The sequence below is a fragment of the Phyllostomus discolor genome, chromosome 7 (assembly GCF_004126475.2).
Source record: "Phyllostomus discolor isolate MPI-MPIP mPhyDis1 chromosome 7, mPhyDis1.pri.v3, whole genome shotgun sequence".
Classification (NCBI taxonomy): domain Eukaryota; kingdom Metazoa; phylum Chordata; class Mammalia; order Chiroptera; family Phyllostomidae; genus Phyllostomus; species Phyllostomus discolor.
In genome coordinates this window covers 10311810-10330882 of record NC_040909.2, presented here as the reverse complement: position 1 = coordinate 10330882, position 19073 = coordinate 10311810, and the positions used below count along the sequence as shown (strand labels likewise).

At 53.0% G+C, this 19073-nt stretch overlaps 1 protein-coding gene across 3 annotated transcripts; it reads left to right on the top strand.

Annotated features, from left to right (window-relative positions):
- Positions 1–89: 89 nt before the first annotated feature.
- On the top strand, positions 90–18023 carry SLC25A38 (solute carrier family 25 member 38). Of its 3 annotated transcripts, none has more exons than XM_028518196.2 (7): positions 93–500; positions 11260–11381; positions 11992–12076; positions 12747–12926; positions 13141–13309; positions 15577–15743; positions 17224–18023. In XM_028518196.2, the coding sequence occupies exons 1-7, from the start codon at positions 432–434 to the stop codon at positions 17344–17346; spliced, it is 915 nt and encodes a 304-aa protein (XP_028373997.1). In that variant the 5' UTR covers positions 93–431; the 3' UTR covers positions 17347–18023. The 3 variants fall into 3 exon arrangements, with proteins under 3 accessions (XP_028373998.1, XP_028373997.1, XP_035886384.1); XM_036030491.1 differs by lacking the exon at positions 93–500 and adding an exon at positions 8107–8248; XM_028518197.2 differs by lacking the exon at positions 15577–15743 and having other exon boundaries at positions 90–500; positions 17224–17312.
- Positions 18024–19073: the final 1050 nt, after the last annotated feature.

Genomic DNA, 19073 nt, shown 5'->3' with positions numbered 1-19073 from the left:
CAGCGGATCCTGCAGTTCCGGATGTCTTCACCAGGCGGCACTAAAGAGCACGCCCTCTACTGCTCCAGACCAGCGTCACACCCCGGAAGTTAAATCCCACGGTTCTATCTAGTTCCTCCAGGAAAATCCACGCCTCGGATACATTTAGCCTAAGCTTCTCCAGTCCTGAAGTCTGGGCAGAATGTGCCGGAGACCAGAGCAGCGGTGTCTGCCGAATTAGTGAAAAGCCGCAAGCAGTTCCTGGGTGCAGGTTCGCAGGGCACTCCGGAGCCACGCACGCAGCCCCCGACCATACAGGTCCTGACACCGACGGGGAGACGGTGGAGAGCACAGCTACCGTCACCGCGTTGCTTTCTCCAAAGTCGCCAGGGCGGGGCCTGAGCTCCCGCCGACGGGCCTCTGAGCCCAGTGCACTCAACAGGCCTCCTCCAATGATTCAAAATTCAAGCCCGCCGCTGCTGCAACCTCAAGATGTCGGAGACAGGATGGAAACGCTTATGGTAAACTGCGGGAAAGGGTGGCAGGGGTTCCAGGTCTGCCGGCTCGGGGAAGTTGCCAAGGGTCAGCGGCCCGCGTGGAGCCATCCCCGCGCCCTGGATGCGCGTAGAGTTGGGGACTTGGTGGGGGAGGAGGAAGAAGAGGGGATTGCAGCCCATCGCTTGGGGCGGAAGAGCAAAGGTCTCGCTGCTGCAGTGGTATCTGGGTAGAGATGGGCGAAACTGATGGGGCGTTGGGGGATGTCGGGGTAATGTTCCCGTGAGGCCCCGAACGAGGTGCGAGCGCTGCTGAACTTTGCTTAGGGTTGGGTGCCTAGAGTGACAGGTGGGAGGACACCCGGGTAGATAGTTGGGCCATCGAAAGCCCAGTAATAGCCCCAAGACGGAGACATTGGGGTCGTCACGTGTAGGGAGAGCGGGCACCTTTGGTATTTCAACCCCGAGCTGGCCGGGAAAAGGAGCGGTTTACAGTCTGGGGATTAGAGCAGTCAGCGGGTGCCGCGAGGCCACGCCCCCAGGTGTCCAGGTTGGCTGCAGTAGTCGAGCCGCCGGGCTGCCATTGGTGGAGGTGGGGGCGGGGCTGGGCAGGTGCGCCAGGAAGGGCTGTTGGGCTGAGTTGCGGCTGGTGGTGGGTGCAGCCCGCAATGTGGCCTGGCCTTGGCCTCGGGCTCGGGGGGCCTTGTGACAGCAGCACCTCTCCCTCGAAAGTTCGGAGTTCGGAGTCACTTTCGCCTGTGGCGGTGTGCGGATTTTTTTTTTTAAGCCTTAAAAAAAGGCGGTGGCAGCCATGTTTGTTTATATCTTTGAGAACGTGGTTACCTATTTATCTTTCTAGACCTTCCAGCTTGGCCACGAGATTTACTGTATCATCTATCTGTTTTAATCCTTACCCAAGGGTACGTTTTGATTGAGTTTTGGAGGGTGGAAGGAGAGAAACATCATCTATTGCTTGCCTCTTTTTTGGGTCCCCACCGGGGATGGAACTTGCAACGTAGGTACGTGCCCTGACCCAATCGAACACACAACCTTTTGGTATGTGGGACAATGCTCCAGCCAACTGAGCCACTGGCCTGGGCACAGTTTATTTTTTTCAAAGGGATGTAAAAATTGCCCGTCCTCTCTCCCTCCAAATTGCTCCATGGGCATGGACTGTCATGAAGGCATACTTGGAGTCTGTTCCTGGTACAAGGGCTTAGGCTTCTGTTACTTTGTCTGTGGTGACCACTGCATGCCCAGCTCACCACTGGCTGCTGTCCATGTGACTGCGTCCCTCTGTATACAGCTGCCAGTCTGGTGCCGCCAGTGCCCAGTCCAGCAGATCTGGCTTGCTGGAATAAACCTAGTCAATAATTTCCAAGCACTCATGGTGAAGGGCTGAGTCCTGCTCCTTATCTGGGAGTAGGGTGGCAGGGTTCAGGATTGTGGTGGTTTGCAAGGTAACGCTTGGATTGTTTGGCAGAATGGCCTGGTGTTTCTTCTCCATACGCCATGCTGTGGGCAAATACCCTCCTTTCTGTTCCAGTTGAGTCAGGCCCTGTGTGGTACCAACACTGTAGCGGGCTGTCCCAAGGTAAACTTCTCAGCTTCCTGTATGCTGCCACAGGTGGCTGCTACTGCCTGGAGACATGGTGGCCTCCTGTCCTGTGATCCAGCTTCTTTGAGGGTAGGCTGTGGGTTAGGGTGTATTTCCTAGAGTCTAGGTTAGCACCTGCAGTCCAATTCCCTGCTTTTTGTGAACATACAGTTTGAAAGGCAGGAAACGGGCAGTAAATCGGGCAGTCCTAGTGCAGGGGCCAAAACCAGCTTTTCCTTCAAGGTGTCACATGCTACCTGACAATCCCCTGTCCATTCAAAGGGTTCGGAGTCCCGTCCTTTCAAGGAATTCTATAGTGGCTTTGTTATGAGTCCAAAGTTTGGAATCCCAATTCGACAAAACCCTGTAATTCCTGGGAACCCACGAAGCTGCCTTTGGTTCTCTGGGATTTTTAATGCGGCAGTGGGTTGCTTTCTGTTTGCCATCAGGCTCCTGGTACCCTGTTTTAGCTGAAATCCCGGATAAGCTACTTCCTGTTTGCAAATCTGGGCCTACTTCCTGTTTGCAGATCTGGGCCCTGTGAGGTGACCCCTTATATCCTGTTTTTGCTAAATGATACAGGACTGGGATGGTGTTGTGCAGTCCTCATAGTTGCTGCTGGCTATAGATCATCTACGTATTGCAAAAGAACTGATTTCAGCAGAACATCCCTTAAGTCTCTTGCCACCACTTCCCTAATATCGTTGGGGAGTTCTTAGATCCTTGTGGCAGCACGGTCCAGCGGTATTGGAGTGTGGCTGTAGTTTCTGGGTTCTGCCATTCAAAGGCAAACGGTAGCTGAGCCTGTTCATCTATTGGGGTGCGGAAAAAGGCATCCTTCAAGTCCAGGACTGAAAGCCATTTGCTATCCCCAGGCTCCATGGTCAACAGGGTGTAAGGACTGGGCACTGTAGGATGAATGTCCTGAACAAGGTCATTTAGGGCCCTGAGATCCTGTACAAACCGATATTCATCAGAGTGTGGCTTTTCGACTGGCAGAATGGGGGTGTTGCAGGGTGATTGGCATGGCCGAATGGATCCCGATTCTAAAAACTTCTGCATCACTGGCTGGATCCCCTCTAAAGCCTCCTTCTTGAGGGGGTACTGCTTCTTTCATGGGACCCGTACCCCCTCTTTTAGATTTATCTTTATAGGCTGAACATTAACTGCTTTCTCTGGGGTTCCATCAGCCCAAAGAGTTCCATCGACCTGTTGGCAGATCTCAGGTGGGAGGGCTCCCCTCTGGGGCCTGCCGGACAGGTCAGAAACGCCTGTAGCCGGAGGGCATCTTCCAGTGCAACCTCCACACGTAACCTCTGCTTCTCTGGAGAAAAAGTTATTTGTGCATGCAGTTTACAAAATAAATCTCAGCCCAGCAGTGGAATGAGACAATCTGGCATAGAGAGAATACTAGTGTAAGCTTCTGATCCCCAAGCTGGCATTCCAGAGGTTGTAGCTGGCCGGTCACTCCAGTGACTGTTACTTCCTTTGAACTTTTCTTGGTTAGTTTTGTGTTGAGTACTGAGTATGTAGCTCCCATATCTACCAGGAAATCAATGGGCTTGTTCCCCGCAGTCAGTTGTGCCCCGGGGCTCCTCTGGAGAATCAGTAATAGGTCAGGAGACGTCCAGTGGAGCCCTGGGCCTCCTCATTCATCATCACCCCCCATACTCCTTTTTAGTGTTGTTGTTCGGTGGGGACGCTCGTCTCTGTCTTCCCTTCTGTGATGCAGGCGCTCATCCCCCAGCGGCCCTCCTCCCTGCAGGGGGCACAGCGATCTGTGCCTGCAGAGCCTTCCTTCCCCTCTGCGGGCCCTCCTTGCCCCAGTCACAGTGGTGGGCGCCTACCGAGTCTCTTTTCTCTCCTTCAGGGTCCCGAGTCTTCTTTTGGCCTCCCCCGCCTGCTTCTAAAAGCACGGAGGCCTGGTTTGTCTCTCCCATTGCCCGGGCACTGTGAACTTTCAATGCTGTGTCCACCAGCTGAGGGATTCATTACCAGTGCCCCACCTACACACTGGAATTCCCTTCTAACATCCGGGGCACTCTGCCCAAGAAAAGTCATGTTTGTCGTTCTCACGTTCTCTGGTGCCGCTGGGTCAGCGTCAGGGTGCTTCCTAAGCGCCGGACAGGTCCTCTCTGAAAACAGAAGGACCCTCATTGGGCCTTGGCTGAAGAGCGTGCCAAATGCAGGCTGCTCTGCTGGGGTGCTCCTTTTCTAAGTCCTTCCATCGTACACCCTTTGTAAGGGTTCAGTGAGGCTTGGGTCCCGCAGTTATTTGGGCCCCAGTTAGGCTGCACCACAGGAATTGCCCCAACTGGGTAGCGGTCCCAGAGCGATCCGTCATCACAGAGACGCCGGGCCTCTGCCCTTGCCGTATTTATCATCTGTAAGCAGCAAAACATTTGCATCTGTACATCTGCCCAGGCTGGAAGATGAATGGCTAAAATGGAGGCGACAAGATGATCTACCATTCTCTGAGGATCACCCCTACCTGGGGGCGGGTGTGGTGCAGAACGCCTCCAGTTCAGGACGTCTGCAGTGGAGGAGAGCGGAGTATGGGCCCCATAGCCGCCAGCGGGCTGGCCTCCTGAGTTACTCCGCCTGTAGGATATTGCCTCAAAGGGAATTGGCTCGCTCTGAGTGGGGAGGCCCCCTGGTCTACGGGGTGACTTGCCCCGGCTGGTGAGACCCACTCTACATCCTGGAGGGGTGGATGGAGCCGCTGGCTTTGCGGTGCCACTCCAGGGCCAGTTCCCCAAAGGCTGAAGGCAAGGAAGCCCCTCCTGCCTGTGGGCCTCTGTCCCTGGGTTCTGAGCACTAATGAGGTTTATTTCCTCATTATCCCTTTTACCATGGCGGGGGGTGGGTTGAGGCCTGCTTCCTTTTCTGTGCCACCGAGTGATGCTCCGTCTCTTCCGGCAAACACGCCTTTAGCAAAGGTACACATTCATGGAGAGAGCAGAGCTCCCCCCAGTTTCCGACTGTTGGCAACGCTGTTTCGATCGCTTAAATGATGCGGCAACTCAGGGAACCACCCACGGCCCCCTTTCCTCGCCATTCAAAACAGACTTAGGCCAAAAGTAATAAATCAGCGTCTCCTCAGACGTGGGATTCTTAGGCATTGGATTACAGCCGTAAATCTTCCAATGCTCTAAGATTCTGCCCAGCGGGCTCCCCCTAGGGGCCAGCCCGGCACTGCTCTTAACTGTCCCCGCTGCACATGCGAAAGGCTGTGAAAGGAAAGTACAGACCAGCTGGAGGCCGCATACACCCCAGACTTGCCCACAACTTCAATTCCATTATTCCAAAACCGTGCTCAGAAACAAATTTTCAGCCAAACAATCTCTCTTCTCCATCCCTTCCCAGATCCCTGATCCGATTCCTTTTCACCCTCCGGGCGGGATTAGGCGCGGATGCCCTCTGGTGGTGCGCGGGGAATGCTCAGCGACCGGGGAATTCCCCAGTCCCCGCCCCCCTGCTCCCTCCGGGAGAGAGGGGGGCGGGTGTGGGCCTGCCGCGGGCAATTCTCAGCCTCCTGTTGGGTGCCAAGAGCTGAACACTGATCTCATAGAATCCACAACCGTTTGGTGTAAGGGACACCGCTCCAGCCACCTAACCCACTGGGCCAGGGCCCCCTTTCTTTTTGCAAAGGGATGTAGAGATTGCTCAGGGAACCGGTTTGCTCACTATTTAAGTGCTACTTACTGCTTTTGTGTAACATTGCCTGTGTAACTTTGTCTGATTCTTTGTGCCCTGCCCATCCCTCAGACAAAGGAGTACTCGTTTTATTTACCTTGAATAGCTTTGGGCTGTTTAGAAAAAAATCAAATGTCTTCAGGGGATGTGACATTCACCACTGATAATATTTTAAAACGATTCAAAATTAAAGGTGTAATTTTAAAGCAATTATGTAACCTGTTACTTTTTTTTTAAAAGATTTATTTATTTATTCATTTTTTAGGGAGGGGAGGGAGAGGGAGAGAAACATCAATGTGCGGTTGCTGGGGGTTATGGCCTGCAACCCAGGAATGTACCCTGGCTGGGAATCGAACCTGGGACACTTTGGTTCCCAGCCCCTGCTCAATCCACTGAGCTACTCCAGCCAGGGAACCTGTTACTTTTAACAATTAGAGGTTAATCTATACTGCTAGTTGTGGACCAAAAAAAAAGGGTTTCTGTGGAAAATAACCTCACAAGATGACCTGACCATAACTCCCACCTGGGCAGGTGGAGGTGGGTAGTCATGCCCCAGGCACACAGCTTTTTTAGTACAAGGTTTATCTTTGCCTTAAGCAAACCCTGTCCACTGTTTTTGACAACATACCTTTCTTAATTCTGCATGCATAAAAGAAGCTGCAAAGCCGTCATTCTCCTGAGCATTTGAGGTCTTGCTTCCCGGCAGTTGCCACGTGGGCCCAAATAAATTCTTACAAGCATCCTGTACTGGCTTGGGCGTTCTTACGCCTTATGTCCACACTGTATGTGTTTGGCAGCTGCTGTGCACTGATGGACCCAGAAAACTGTAAAGTAAAAAAAAAGTTATGGGCTCCATTCACACATTCAGCAAATATTTGTTGAGCCAATAATAGGTCTGAGAACTGCACGGTGAAAATAAACCATAGAGATGGTGGTTAATGCAGTGGGGGCAGGTGTGTGTGGGAAGGACAGCAGCCCTGAAGCCACTTCCACAGAACACCTGCCTGTGCAGGGGGGGGGGGTGAGGGGGAGGCTGGGGAAGCAGACCCCCGCCCCCCGCCCCCCGGGGGACTGCTCAGAAGCTGGAACTGGAGCCATGGGCTGGAGGGTGCTCAGGGCTGGATGCTAACCGGTCTAGGGATGGGGCCGCAGGGCCCACGGAGTGCTGTGCTGCAGGGTTATGCTCCAGGGAGGGCCACGGGCATGTTTTCTGGTGGCTGATTCATTCGTTTGTGACAGTGGAGCTCCTCCAGGGCCCCAGGCTCCGTGGTCAGTGCTGGGGGTGCCACCGTGAACTGCACAGCCGGGAGTTATGGCCTCACCTGTCCTGGACCCTCAGTCACAGGGAGACGGGCTCAGGTGTGGGAGAAGAGCTGAGGGGGGCTTTCCAGAGCTGATGAGGTCTCTGCAGAGGCCCCCAGGGATTCCTTAGGCGTGGGGAAACTAGGGCAGGGTTCTCACAGAGGTCAGAGGAAGGCAGTGAGCCGTTACAGTTGTAACTGCAGAGCATGTAAGAGGTGAAAGGCCTAGAGCGCCGGCAGTGAAGGTAAGACAGGGGCTGGTGACTCAGGGGAGGTCACCAGCCAGCAGTTTGGACTCTTCCCTGAAAGGAATGAGGAACGATGAAAGGGTATTGTTCAGTTTTGATTCGGCCCTCTCCCTGAAGGTGTTTGCTTCTGGACGCGGGTGGGCAGACTTGCAGTTTTAAGACATGACTCTGGCTGCCGGGTAGGAAGTGGACTGGAGCGGCTGGGGCCGGTGAGATTGGTTAAACCTGACTGTTTAGTCGGGGGCACCGACCTCTTTCCTTAGATTGTCACACTGAAGAATGGCAGCAGCCCTGGCCGGGTGGCTCAGTTGGTTGGAGCGTCCTCCCATAAACCGAAAGGTCACGGGTTTGGTTCCCAGTTGGGGCACTCGTCTAGGTTGCGGGGCACATGCCTGGCTGCGGGTTCCATCCCCGAGCAGGGTGCATGCTGGGTCAGTGTTTCTCTCTTCATTCTCCTCTCTCTGGAATCAATGGGTATAAGATTTTAAGATTTTATTTTTAAGATGGTAAGGGAGGGAGAGAAACATCAATGTGTGGTTGCCTCTTGCACACCCCCTACTGGGGAACTGGCCCATAACCCTGACTTCCAAGGAGGCCCTGACTGGGAATCGAACCCCAGACCCTTTGGTTGACTGAGTTTCTGTTTTGGAACGCCGAGTTTCAGACCCCGGTGTGCCGACGGGAGGTGGAGGAGGCATGGGAATAGCGGAGCCTGCAGGGAGGCTGCCCCGGGCTGAGGTGCGGGCATTGCCGCTGTGCGTGGTGTGGGCGTGGGCAGGGCGAGGTCGCCCTGAGAGGCTGCCGCGGAGGAGATAAGAGGAGCATCAACAACTGCAGCAAAGAAGAGCCAGCAGGCCCCCTGGGGAGAGGAGAGGAAACCCAGAAGCTGAGAGGCGAGGCTGTCAGCCGTTTCAGATGCAGCAGAGAGGCCACGTAAGAGAAGGACACAGGCGGGGCAGGGCCCCGGGGCGCAGCGAGGCCTTGGCAAGCGGGCAGGCAGCTTAGTGGAGAGGCCTCAGCGGGACGACAAACGGTGGGGCCTGAGGGGTGACTAGTGCCGGGCGCTGGGGAGCGGGTCTCCAGGCCCCGGAGGAGATCTGCCACTGGAAGGGAGAGGCCGGGGGTGCAGGGGAGAGTGGCTCACGGATGCTGCGGAGTCTCGGGTGAGGCCGAGAAACGCGGCGCTTCGGGGAGTACGTGTGAGCAGAAGGGGCAGGCACCCGTCCTTGGGCGAGAGGGCTCTGCGCGACTCAGACCTGTGGAAGGACACGTGGTGCTGTTTCACTCGTCGTCTCGCCAGTGCTGCCGCCTTCTGACCCTTTCGCGAGCTGCCTGGACCTAGTTACAAGCTCCAGTATTTGCTGTGTGAACTTATCCAGTCCGTTCCCCGTTGGCCTTCGCAGTGGTTCCAGTTAGGGCTTGAGGCTGGCTGGGCTGGTGGAATGTGGGGTGACCTCTCTTCTCTGGGAAACAAACGTCACAGATTACGAGCACTGTGGTTAAAGGCACCTTCATATTCATCTTAATAGTGTTTTGGGATCACAGTACACCATTTATTTAAATATAATGAGGGGAGCCCTGGCTGGTGTGGCCCAGTGGATTGAGTGCCGGCTTGCAAACCAAAGGTCATTGGTTCGATTCCCAGTCAGGGCATAGGCCTGGGTTGTGGGCCAGCTCCCCAGTTTGGGGCGTGCAAGAGGCAACTGATCGATGTATCTCTCACACATTGAGGTTTCTCTCCCTCTCTCTCTCTCCCGCCCTTCCCTTCTCTCTAAAAATAAATAAGTAAAATCTTTAAAATGATGAGGGGAGAGAAGACCTTTTTGAGTGGAATTTGCCAAGTGTCTTCCTTTGGAGAAGGCTTCCTTTCCTGGTTGGACCTTTTTTCACAGTATTTCTTAATTTTTTATTTATCTAGAGAAACAAATCCTCCACTCATGTTTCATAGTTCAGGGTCATGGGTCAGTGACACACTTCCACAGAACTCACCCCAAATAAATTCTTGACCTCCCAAAATCACTTTGCCCTCTGAGATGTCAGCCTTCCTCATCTCCTCAAAATATGTCATGGAATGGTAATTTCTGTGGCAGTCGGTGCGTGCCGTCTTGGTTTGGCCCAGATGCAAACTTACAGAAAGCTGCTGCGTGCAGCCGCCGGGGTGCAGTGATCACTCCAACAATGGAATAGTGCGTGTTTGGCCAGAAGGCTGCACGCCTGAGTTTTTGTCAAAGCACCGGGAGCCATGCTAGTTGTATTTGCCGTAACTCCAGCCATCTATCCTTCCTGATGGAGAAATGGCCAACCTCTCATTGGATTTGTGAAAGGGTCTTTTGTGAAAGTGTGTGTGATTGAGGCTGGGTCCTGGGGCGTGCCGAGAGGGCTCTGGGGCTTGCATGGGGGGAGTACAGTTGGTTTTGATGGAGTCCTGCCCTTCCCGGCGGCGCCTCTGGATTCGCCCGTGTGTGTGACTGTCCTGGCTGAAAGGAGAGCCTGCCAGACCAGGGGAGGCCACCCGTCTGTGCCCAGCACTGCGAGCTGCTTACGTCCCAGAGAGACGTGTGGGTGTGAGAGAAGGGAAGTTTTATTTTATTTTTCCTTTTTAAAAATATATTTATTGATTATGCTATTACAGTTGTTCCATTTTTCCCACCTTTATTCCTCTCTGCCCTGCACACCCCCTCCCACCTGCCTCCCCCTCCCCCCCATAGTTCATGTCCATGGGTCATACATATAAGTTCTTTGGCTTCTACATTTCCTGTACTATTCTTAACCTCCCCCTGTCTATTTTCTACCTACCATCTATGCTACTTATTCCCTGTACCTTTTCCCCCATTCTCTCCCCTCTCCTTCCCCACCGAGAACCCCCCATGTGATCTCCATTTCTGTGATTCTGTTCCTGTTCTAGTTGTTTGCTTAGTTTTGTTTTTGCTTTTTTTAGGTTTAGTTATTGATAGTTGTGAGTTTGTTGTCATTTTACTTCTCCTAGTTTTGATCTTACTCTTTTTCTTAGATAAGTCCCTTTCACATTTCATATAATAAGGTCTGGGTAATGATGAACTCCTTTAACTTGACCTTATCTGGGAAGCACTTTATCTGCCCTTCCATTCTAAATGAAAGCTTCGCTGGATAGAGCAGTCTGGGATGCAGGTCCTTGCCTTTCATGACTTCAAATACTTTCTTTCCGGCCCCTTCTTGCCTGCAAGGTCTCTTTTGAGAAATCAGCTGACAGTCTGATGGGAACTCCTTTGTAGGTAACTGTATCCTTTCCTCTTGCTGCTTCTAGGATTCGCTCCTTACGTTTAATCTTGTGTAATGTAATGATGATGTGCCTTGGTGTGTTCCTCCTTGGGTCCAGCTTTTCCTTTGCCAGACTGGGGAAGTCCTCTTTCATTATTTTTGCAGATAAATTTTCAATTTCTTGCTCTCCCTCTAGAAACTGGAAAGTTTTAAAATAAAGAAATTCACAGGTTCCAGAGGAAGTGGTGCCTGCATCTGTGTTGCTGCTGAGCTTAAGGTTTCACTTCCTTGTTGCCCTGAACGGCCACAGGCCCTGGCGCCACGGGAGCCTGGAACCCAGCTGTTCGGCGTTTAATCACCGTGATCAGTTGACTTTGCTTTTGTGACGATAAGGAGATGGGCAATAGCTTTTATCGTGGGGACACCTGGGGAGGGATGGTTAGTGACATAACGCACAGATGGAAATAGACACGGTGCTCAGTAGGAGCAAAGTTATTGTCCATGCCCATAGACCAGAGAGCTACCCCTCGCGGTGTCCTGCGCTCCCAACAGCCTGGTGGCGCTGTTCACACCTGGCGACGCTTTTCCCTCCTCCGAAGCGGGAAGATCAGGCAGGGCACCCCCTGGGGGGGCCGGTTTCTGCGGGACCCTTGCACAGGAGAGGCCCGCTGAGGCCGAGCTGCTGACACTGTCCCCTTGCCCTGCAGCTGCATCCGGTGATCAAGGCTTTCCTGTGCGGCTCCATCAGCGGCACCTGCTCCACCCTCCTCTTCCAGCCGCTGGACCTCCTCAAAACGCGCCTGCAGACCCTCCAGCCCTTGGCCCCTGGGTGAGGCCCGCTGTCCCCATTTCCCGAAGAACCGGTTGCAGCAGCTTCTCAGACACCGGAGCACCTGTCCTGTGCTGTGTCACCTTCCCTCCTCTGGGCGCTCACAGGCGGACGGGCCAGGCCCAGCTCTCATGGGTTTTCTGCATGTTTTTTTCCCCTGTGAATGCTTTTTACATTAACTAATGTGATTTATTACTAATCAAATGGGGTCCTTCCCTGAGCAGCTTCCCGGGACCTGCCTCAGTGGCATTTGCATTTTATTTGCTAGCCTGTGGTGCCAGAACTGAGCCGCAGGTATTGAGTGCCTTTTTTGTGTCCCCATATTGGGGGTCAGCACTGGGGGGAGTGTGTGGTACCGGTAGGATGGAAGGCTGTAAAACAGAAGTGACCCCCTTGCGTGCAGTGTGAACGGACAGGTAAACACGTAGGTGTCAGATCATGACGCAGAAGAGCTCCGAGCTTCCAGCACACGTTGTTGAGATTCGTAAGGGCTCTGGGAAAACGTCCGTGCGGACAGGTCTTTGATTGGGGAGTTCTCTTCTGGGGGGGGGGGGGACGTGGTCTGAGTGACTTCTCCATCCCTGCCCCCCCCACTGTCTTCTGCCCTTAGGTCCAGACGCATCGGGATGCTGGCTCTGCTCCTGCAGGTGGTCCGCACCGAGAGCCTCCTGGGCCTTTGGAAAGGGATGTCTCCAGTAAGCTGCCCTTGGGACCTTCTCTTGCACCCTCTCCTTCATAACCAGCCATTTGTTACCTTCCCCGCTATCCTCTCCTTGAAGCAAACGTGAGCGTTGGGGGCTGGTGGGAGGACCTCCGAGGTCTTCCTGCCCGGGTCCCCTGCTGTTGCTGACCTCTGGCGGGGGGAGGGGGGGGGGAGGCCGGGGGCAGGGACTGTGCGGTCTGTACCTGATGAGGCCTCACTTCCTGGTGCAGCACAGCCCCGGGGCAGACGCAGCTGCGGCTGGCCAGCACACCCTTGTCCTTGCCCTTCAGTGCAGGAGGGCTGAGACCCCCACAGCAGCGTTTCTTCGCCTGAAGGCTTTTTCTGGTCTTAGGAACTCACTTTGGAAGTGCCAGGGAATGAGTGCTCACCCCAGTGAAAAATGAGAGGGGGTGTTTAGACCTCCCTCCCTCCCTCCCCACTGCAGCCCCCGCCCGGAGCTCCCCTCGGGGATTAGGCTGCAGTGACCGATTAGATAACACGCCCTTCCTTGGCTGCCTGCCCGCTCTCCTGCTGACGCTGCCTCCACACCTTCAGTCAGCTGCTTGCACGCAAAATTGGCTCATTCGGGGAAACCCAGTCAAGACAGTATCTCACAGCGTGGGTCCTTCATTTCTCTCCTCCCCCCACCACCCCCGCCGCAGTCCATCGTGAGGTGTGTCCCCGGCGTCGGGATCTACTTCAGCAGCCTGTACGCCCTGAAGCAGCACTTCCTGCGGGGCCACCCCCCCACCGCCGTGGAGTCGGTCATGCTGGGGGTGGGCTCTCGCTCCGTCGCAGGGGTCTGCATGTCACCCATCACTGTCATCAAGACGCGTTACGAGGTGAGTTGGGTTGCTTTAGGCCCTCAGGGTGGGGAAGCAGAGGCACGGGCCTCGAGTCAAGTGGCCGCGGATGTCACTTCTCCTCCCAGTTCATAAACTAACACGGAGTCGGTGTGGCCGGAGAGCCCCTCCGCGCACGCGGTGCCCCGGCAGTGCCACCTGCCCCGAGGGGCTGGGTGCGGTGCGAGCCCCAGGCCCTGCGCTTCCTCCGCAGAGCGGCAGGTACGGCTACGAGAGCGTCTACGCGGCCCTGAGGAGCATCTACCGCAGCGAGGGCCCCCGGGGCCTCTTCAGCGGCCTGACAGCCACGCTGCTGCGGGACGCACCCTTCTCTGGAATCTACCTGATGTTTTACACCCAGACCAAAAACCTCGTGTCGCACGGTATGGCTAAAGGGAGGTGTGGTGGGGAAGGGCCCTTCCCCAGACGCGTTCGTTCCCACCGCTTTCTCTGTGACCGTTTGTGGTGGCCAGGAGACCCTTTGGGACTCTTAGCAGCGGTTCAGGAGCTGAGCCTGAGCCCCTGCAGCCCACTGTGAGGTGTGCGCCCGGCGCTGGGACGCGGCAGACACGGCCCCTGCCCTTCCAGTTTAGCCTTTGCAAAGGGGTGTACTGTAAGTCTAGAGTGGGGGACGGGGCGGAATAAAGCACTTTTACAAAGGGCCTGTAAGCATACTTCCTAAATGTGCCTGACCTTAAGATTGCTGGGTCCGACCCAAGGCCTCCTAAATCAGAAGCCTGGTGGGGAGACCTGGGTATTTTTCAAGATGCAGTTGATGTGATTCATTTTTCAGATGAGCTTGGGAAACGCCACGTGGTTAGGAGCTGAAAGAAAAGCATTATTTTCACCTCCCTCGCTGTGTTCCCCGCTAACGTGCTTTCGGGCCCTCCATGTGGGTGGAGAGAAAGGGGCCTGCCCTCGGGTGGTATCCTGGCAGGCCACCCTGCCCGGACGCTGCTGTTGGACAGGCCGTGGGCACACGCAGTGGGCGGCGCACGCCCACCCAGGCAGAGCCACCTGCTGATAGAAACACCCGGTAGAACGGTCCTGCGTTCGGTGTGGCGTCTGCGGGTGACTCGAGCAAAGAATTGCACCCGAGTCAATAAACTGGGAAAGCTGGGGTGTCGGCATAGTGATGGGGGTGAGGAGCTGCTGGCGGGGTGCTCGGGGAGACTTGCTTCTCCCCGGGCACCGGGGGGAGTGACACTGCGGGTCACGGCCTCGTTTTGCAGTGCGGGGCAAGGCAGGAGGGAACTCGGGTGTGCGTTTTTACCTTCTCAGCCCGTCTTTGCGAGTGTTTTAAGTTTTATTTGAAACTCACAAAAATCCCACAAGGATAATACAGATAACTTCATAACCCCTTTTTATTCTTTTTCTGTGTGTATAATTGGTTCTTTTTCAAACCATTTAAGAGTAACTTGCAGCCCTGGCTGGCGTAGCTCAGTGGATTGAGCGTGGGCTGGGAACCAAAGCATCTCAGGTTCGATTCCCAGCCAGGGCACATGCCTGGGTTGCAGGCCATGACCCCCAGCAACCACACATTGATGTTTCTCTCTCTCTCTCTATCTCCCTCCCTTCCCTCTCTAAAAATAAATGAATAAAATTCTTTAAAAAATAAAAAGGGTAACTTGCAGACATGATGCTCCTTCACCCTTAAGTACCTCAGTGTGCATTTCCTAAGAACAAGAACAAGGAAATGTCTTTCCTAAGAACAAAGACATTTTTATGTGACCATCTTACCAGATTCAGGAAATTTAGCATAGGTACAGTTCTTTGATTTATTTTTTAAAGATTTTTATTTATTTATTTTTGAGAGAAGGAAAGAGAGGGGAAGAAGCATTGATGTGATAGAGAAACATCCATTGGTTGCTTCTCACGTGTGCCCTGGCAGGGACTGAACCTACAACCCAGGCGTGTGCTCTGACTGGGAATCAAACAGCGACCTTTTGCTTTGCGGGATGACACCCGACCAACTGAGCCATGCGGGTCAGGGGCAACACAGATACAGCTCTTTAAAGTCCAATTAGAGTCTTAGTTTCTGCAGTTGTTCCAGCCTTTATACTTTGTGGCAACTTTTTTTTTTTTTAATTTCCCACAGTATAGACCAGCTTCATAATCTCAGCCTAGGTTTTCCCGGTGTTTCCTTGTAACTAGGTTCAGTTACACATTTTTAGCAAAAGGACCTCGTAAGCGATGTTGTGTCCCCAGTGCCTTCCATCAGGAGGCTCATGGCATCAGTGTGACCCGTTGTGGGTGGTGTCCACTTTTTATCACGGGGATAAGATTGCGTCTCCACTGAAAACTCAGTTGCTTTTTCTTTTGTGACATGTAAGTATCTCTGTGGGGAGATACTCTGAACCTACATAAATCCATATGAAACACCCTGTTCCTGTCATCCGTGTGTCTGAGCACCAGTCATTGGTTCTTGCCTGAGTCAGTTATTATGTGATGGTAGGAAAGAGATGAAATTTTCACTCCATTGTCCCATCTACCTCTATCAGTTAGACCTTTAGAAGTTTTACTTCTTAACCTTGTTTGAATCTAGACCCTTGTGGCTTTGGGGAAGAATGAGTGGGCCTCTTGGCATTGATGCTTATCTGATGAGTGTGCGGTTTACATATCACCGAATGTCACCCCTGTGCTGTTTCAGACCAGCTGGATGCAGCCCTGGTTCCCGCCGCAAATTTCGGCTGTGGGGTATTTGCTGGTGTTCTGGCCTCGCTGGTGACGCAGCCTGCGGATGTCATCAAAACTCACATGCAGCTCTCCCCGGTGAAATTTCGGTGGTTTGGCCAGGCGGTGGCAATCATCTTCAAGGTGAGGTGGAGAGAATAAGTGTTTGTTCTTACTGTGGTTAGGGCTCTCTCTCTAGAGTACAGGGTCTGGCACAGATAATGTCCCTATTTTATTACACAAAAAGCTTTTATTACAAAATTGTAAGCATGTCATTCTGTAACATAACAGTATCACACTCAGACACACCATAGGACATTTTAAGTAAAATGTTCAAATTGCTGTCCATCTCGTGTGAGACGTTCACGTACCCTGATGGTGTTACTTCTGCTGGACCCTGTGGTAGTAACTCTTATCCTTTACACAAGAGAATCACCTGGGCTGATTATATCAGAATCTCTGGAGGGCGATTCCCAGGCATCAGTATTTTAAGTTCCTCAGTGGTTCCAGTGTGTTACCAAGGTTGAGAACCACTGCCCAAAACCTGGGTTTTTTTTTGTTTTTTGGGGGGGGGGTTGGTGGGGGGCTACAGTAGGACAACCTGTGATATTTGTGAAGGGTTCTACCCCAGACCTATTGAATGAGGTGATCTGGGGGGACCTAAGGATCTGATCAAGAACTCAGGAGGAAATAGAGTCAGAAAAAACACCACAAACACATTGTTTCGATTCTAGCTGTCTGCCCTCACACAAATATTATTGAAGAGAACAAGGAGATGTGAAGTGCACTAAAGTACTATTTAAAAGCTCCTGAGTTGGCCCTTGGCAAACAGGCACCGTTGGCTAGAAGCTCTTGTCCACGGTCAACTTGTCGCCTGCATCTGTGGGATTTTCTGGAGCTCTCAGTTTGCAGCGGGGGAAGCGTATGCATCGGCTACGTCAACCGTCTGTTCCACCCTGGGTGTGAGCAAATAGTCGTGACTCCGATCGTCCCGTTGCCTGCTTTTTTCTTCTCTGTACCCAGAATCATAAAGCTTGAAATGTACTCTTCAGTGTATGTGAAAGTGCCAGGAACGAGAACAGTAGGAATGAACAAATCACTCCAGATTATCAGGGAGGAACAAGAGGTGTTTTGTCTTTAAACGTTGGTACAGGGCCACCGAGAATATACAGTGAATTACCAAGAAAAAAAAGAAAAGAAGGACAGATGCTTCCTCTAGGCAGAGAAATTGCCACAAAGGCACCTTTTTCCTCCAGGGCCCAGGCCTTGGCGAGCAGCCCTTCATCCGGACTCTAGCGGCCACTGGGGTGCTGTGCGCACTGCACCTGCTGAACTCCTGTGCCCAGCAGCCCCGTGGAAAGATTTTTCAGCTAAGAAATGATCCCCCTGGGCAGAGCAAGCCTAGAAAGATAAGGTTTAGCCTCTATATAGAAAATAGTAATAATAATAAAAAAAAATTCAAGTTTATTGTCTCCTTGGAACCACTAGTCATAGTTTTGACGTTATTTATAAAAGTCTAAAAGCTGAGACTCCAAAATGCAGTAACAGGGAGACGCCCTCACTCTTGTGCCAGGTATAATTGTTTTGCTACTTAGCAGAGTAGTGACATCCGTTTTCCTCCTAGGACCATGGGCTGCGTGGCTTCTTCCACGGCAGTGTCCCCCGGGCCCTCCGCAGGACTCTGATGGCAGCCATGGCGTGGACGGTCTATGAAGAGATGATGGCCAAGATGGGCCTGAAGTCCTGACTGCAAGGGCACCGGGGGAAGATGGGATCTGTCGCCCTGCCTGGTTTCTGCCGAGGGCCGCTTCGTCTCACTGTCCTGGGGTGGGATGAAGGCCTATCTGGAAAGCCAGGCACGTGTGTCTGTCACCTTGTTACCGAGTTCAAGTAGAGAACAGATGGGCCCCTGACTCAAGCCTTCGGGATCCCCCAGAAGAGGAGTCACTGATATTTGCAGCACGTTGGGCGGTTAGGAGAAGGGTGTGCACACCCTGCAAGGCTACCTGAAAGCATTTCCCAAAAGCGAGCTCTGTCAGGGGTCTGTGCTGCAGCCGCCCCCCTACACCGCGGTGCCTCTTAGGATCTGTTCTCGGGCAGGGAGTCGCACAGCAGGAGAAGCTGTGGGCCACCCGGGCTCCAGCCGGGGGTGGGGGTGTTCTGCAGAGAGGAGTCACTGTCACCAGGCCGAAGCCCACCTCTGCAGTGATGTTAGGAGGAAGAGGAGAAGGTGTCGCCACTGAATTGGCCCCTCACCAGCTTCACATATGCCCTGCAGGAGGGGGCGGGGACAGTGGCTTCCTAGCCTGTGAGTGTCCCAGTGAAGCTCATGAGTATCTTGGCCCCAGCACTGGTTAAAGTTGGAGCTCTGACGTTTTTCTGCCACTAAAGTTTGGGTAAATAAAATGAAGCACTTTATCATTGGAAACAGATTGGAAAACCTACAGTTATCACTCTGTTTTAAGACCTGGATAGGTCCTAAAATTTAGGACCTAATGTTTTTACACAGCTGTATTTTACTTGTGATCAAGTGACCCATTTCAAATACACGATTCAGGGGTTTCTATTGACTCAGTGGTACAGCCATCACCATAAATCAGCTGTAGGACACGCTTATCCCACCCTGAGGTTTCATTCACAGCCCATCCTCCTCCCGAACCCCGGCCCCACTGGGGCAGCCACCGGTCTGCCTTCTGTCTGTGAATTTGCCCGTTCTGAATACCTCCTGGTAGTGGGGTCACACAACACGTGGGCTCTTGTGTCTGGCCTCTTTCACTTTGCATAGAGTGTGTGAGGTTCGTCTGTGGTGTGGCATATTCCACACTTTGTCCTTTCTTATGGCAGGAGACTACCATACTGTGTGCCTACACCGTATGGACTAATATTTGAATTATTTACACTTCTGGGCTCTTAGGAATGATGCCACTATGAACATGTATGTACACATGTTTCTGTGAACATTTTTCTCGCATGTGAGGTCTGTCCAGAAAGTATCCAGCCACGTGCCAGGCAAAACGGGCATTTATTGAAGAAGATACAGGAAATGTTGTACACAGGACGATGATGCCTCAGTCCCCTTCCAAGTAGGCACCTTGGGACCTCACATAGTTCTCCCGATCGGCATCAGCTGCCCCATTGAATTTTCCTGAATCTCATCGATGGTCTGAAATCCCTTCCTTCTCTAAGGTGCTTTTAGTTGTGGGAAAAGCCAGAAGTCGCAGGGCGCCAAATCTGTTCTGTAGGGTGGGGTGAGTCATCTGGGTGACTGAAGTTTCGCAAAAAACCTGCACCAGGCAATGATGTATGCGCAGGCATGTTGTCATGATGAAACTGCCAATCACCAGTTGCCCAACTGCAGCCTGAATCATCCGAATAGTTTTTGCAGAGGAACGTTCAAGCTTAATGCAGAATCTGATACAGGTTCATTGTTCTACTTGCTCGGTCATTTTGAATGTGACAGCCACACAGCACACA

Bases quoted from the DNA above. Each gene is read 5' to 3' on its own strand.
- SLC25A38 (XM_028518196.2), top strand. From the start codon at position 432: ATGATTCAAAATTCAAGCCCGCCGCTGCTGCAACCTCAAGATGTCGGA. The intron at 12,927-13,140 runs GTGAGTTGGGTT...CTTCCTCCGCAG, and splicing joins TCATCAAGACGCGTTACGAG to AGCGGCAGGTACGGCTACGA. The intron at 15,744-17,223 runs GTGAGGTGGAGA...TTTTCCTCCTAG, and splicing joins CGGTGGCAATCATCTTCAAG to GACCATGGGCTGCGTGGCTT.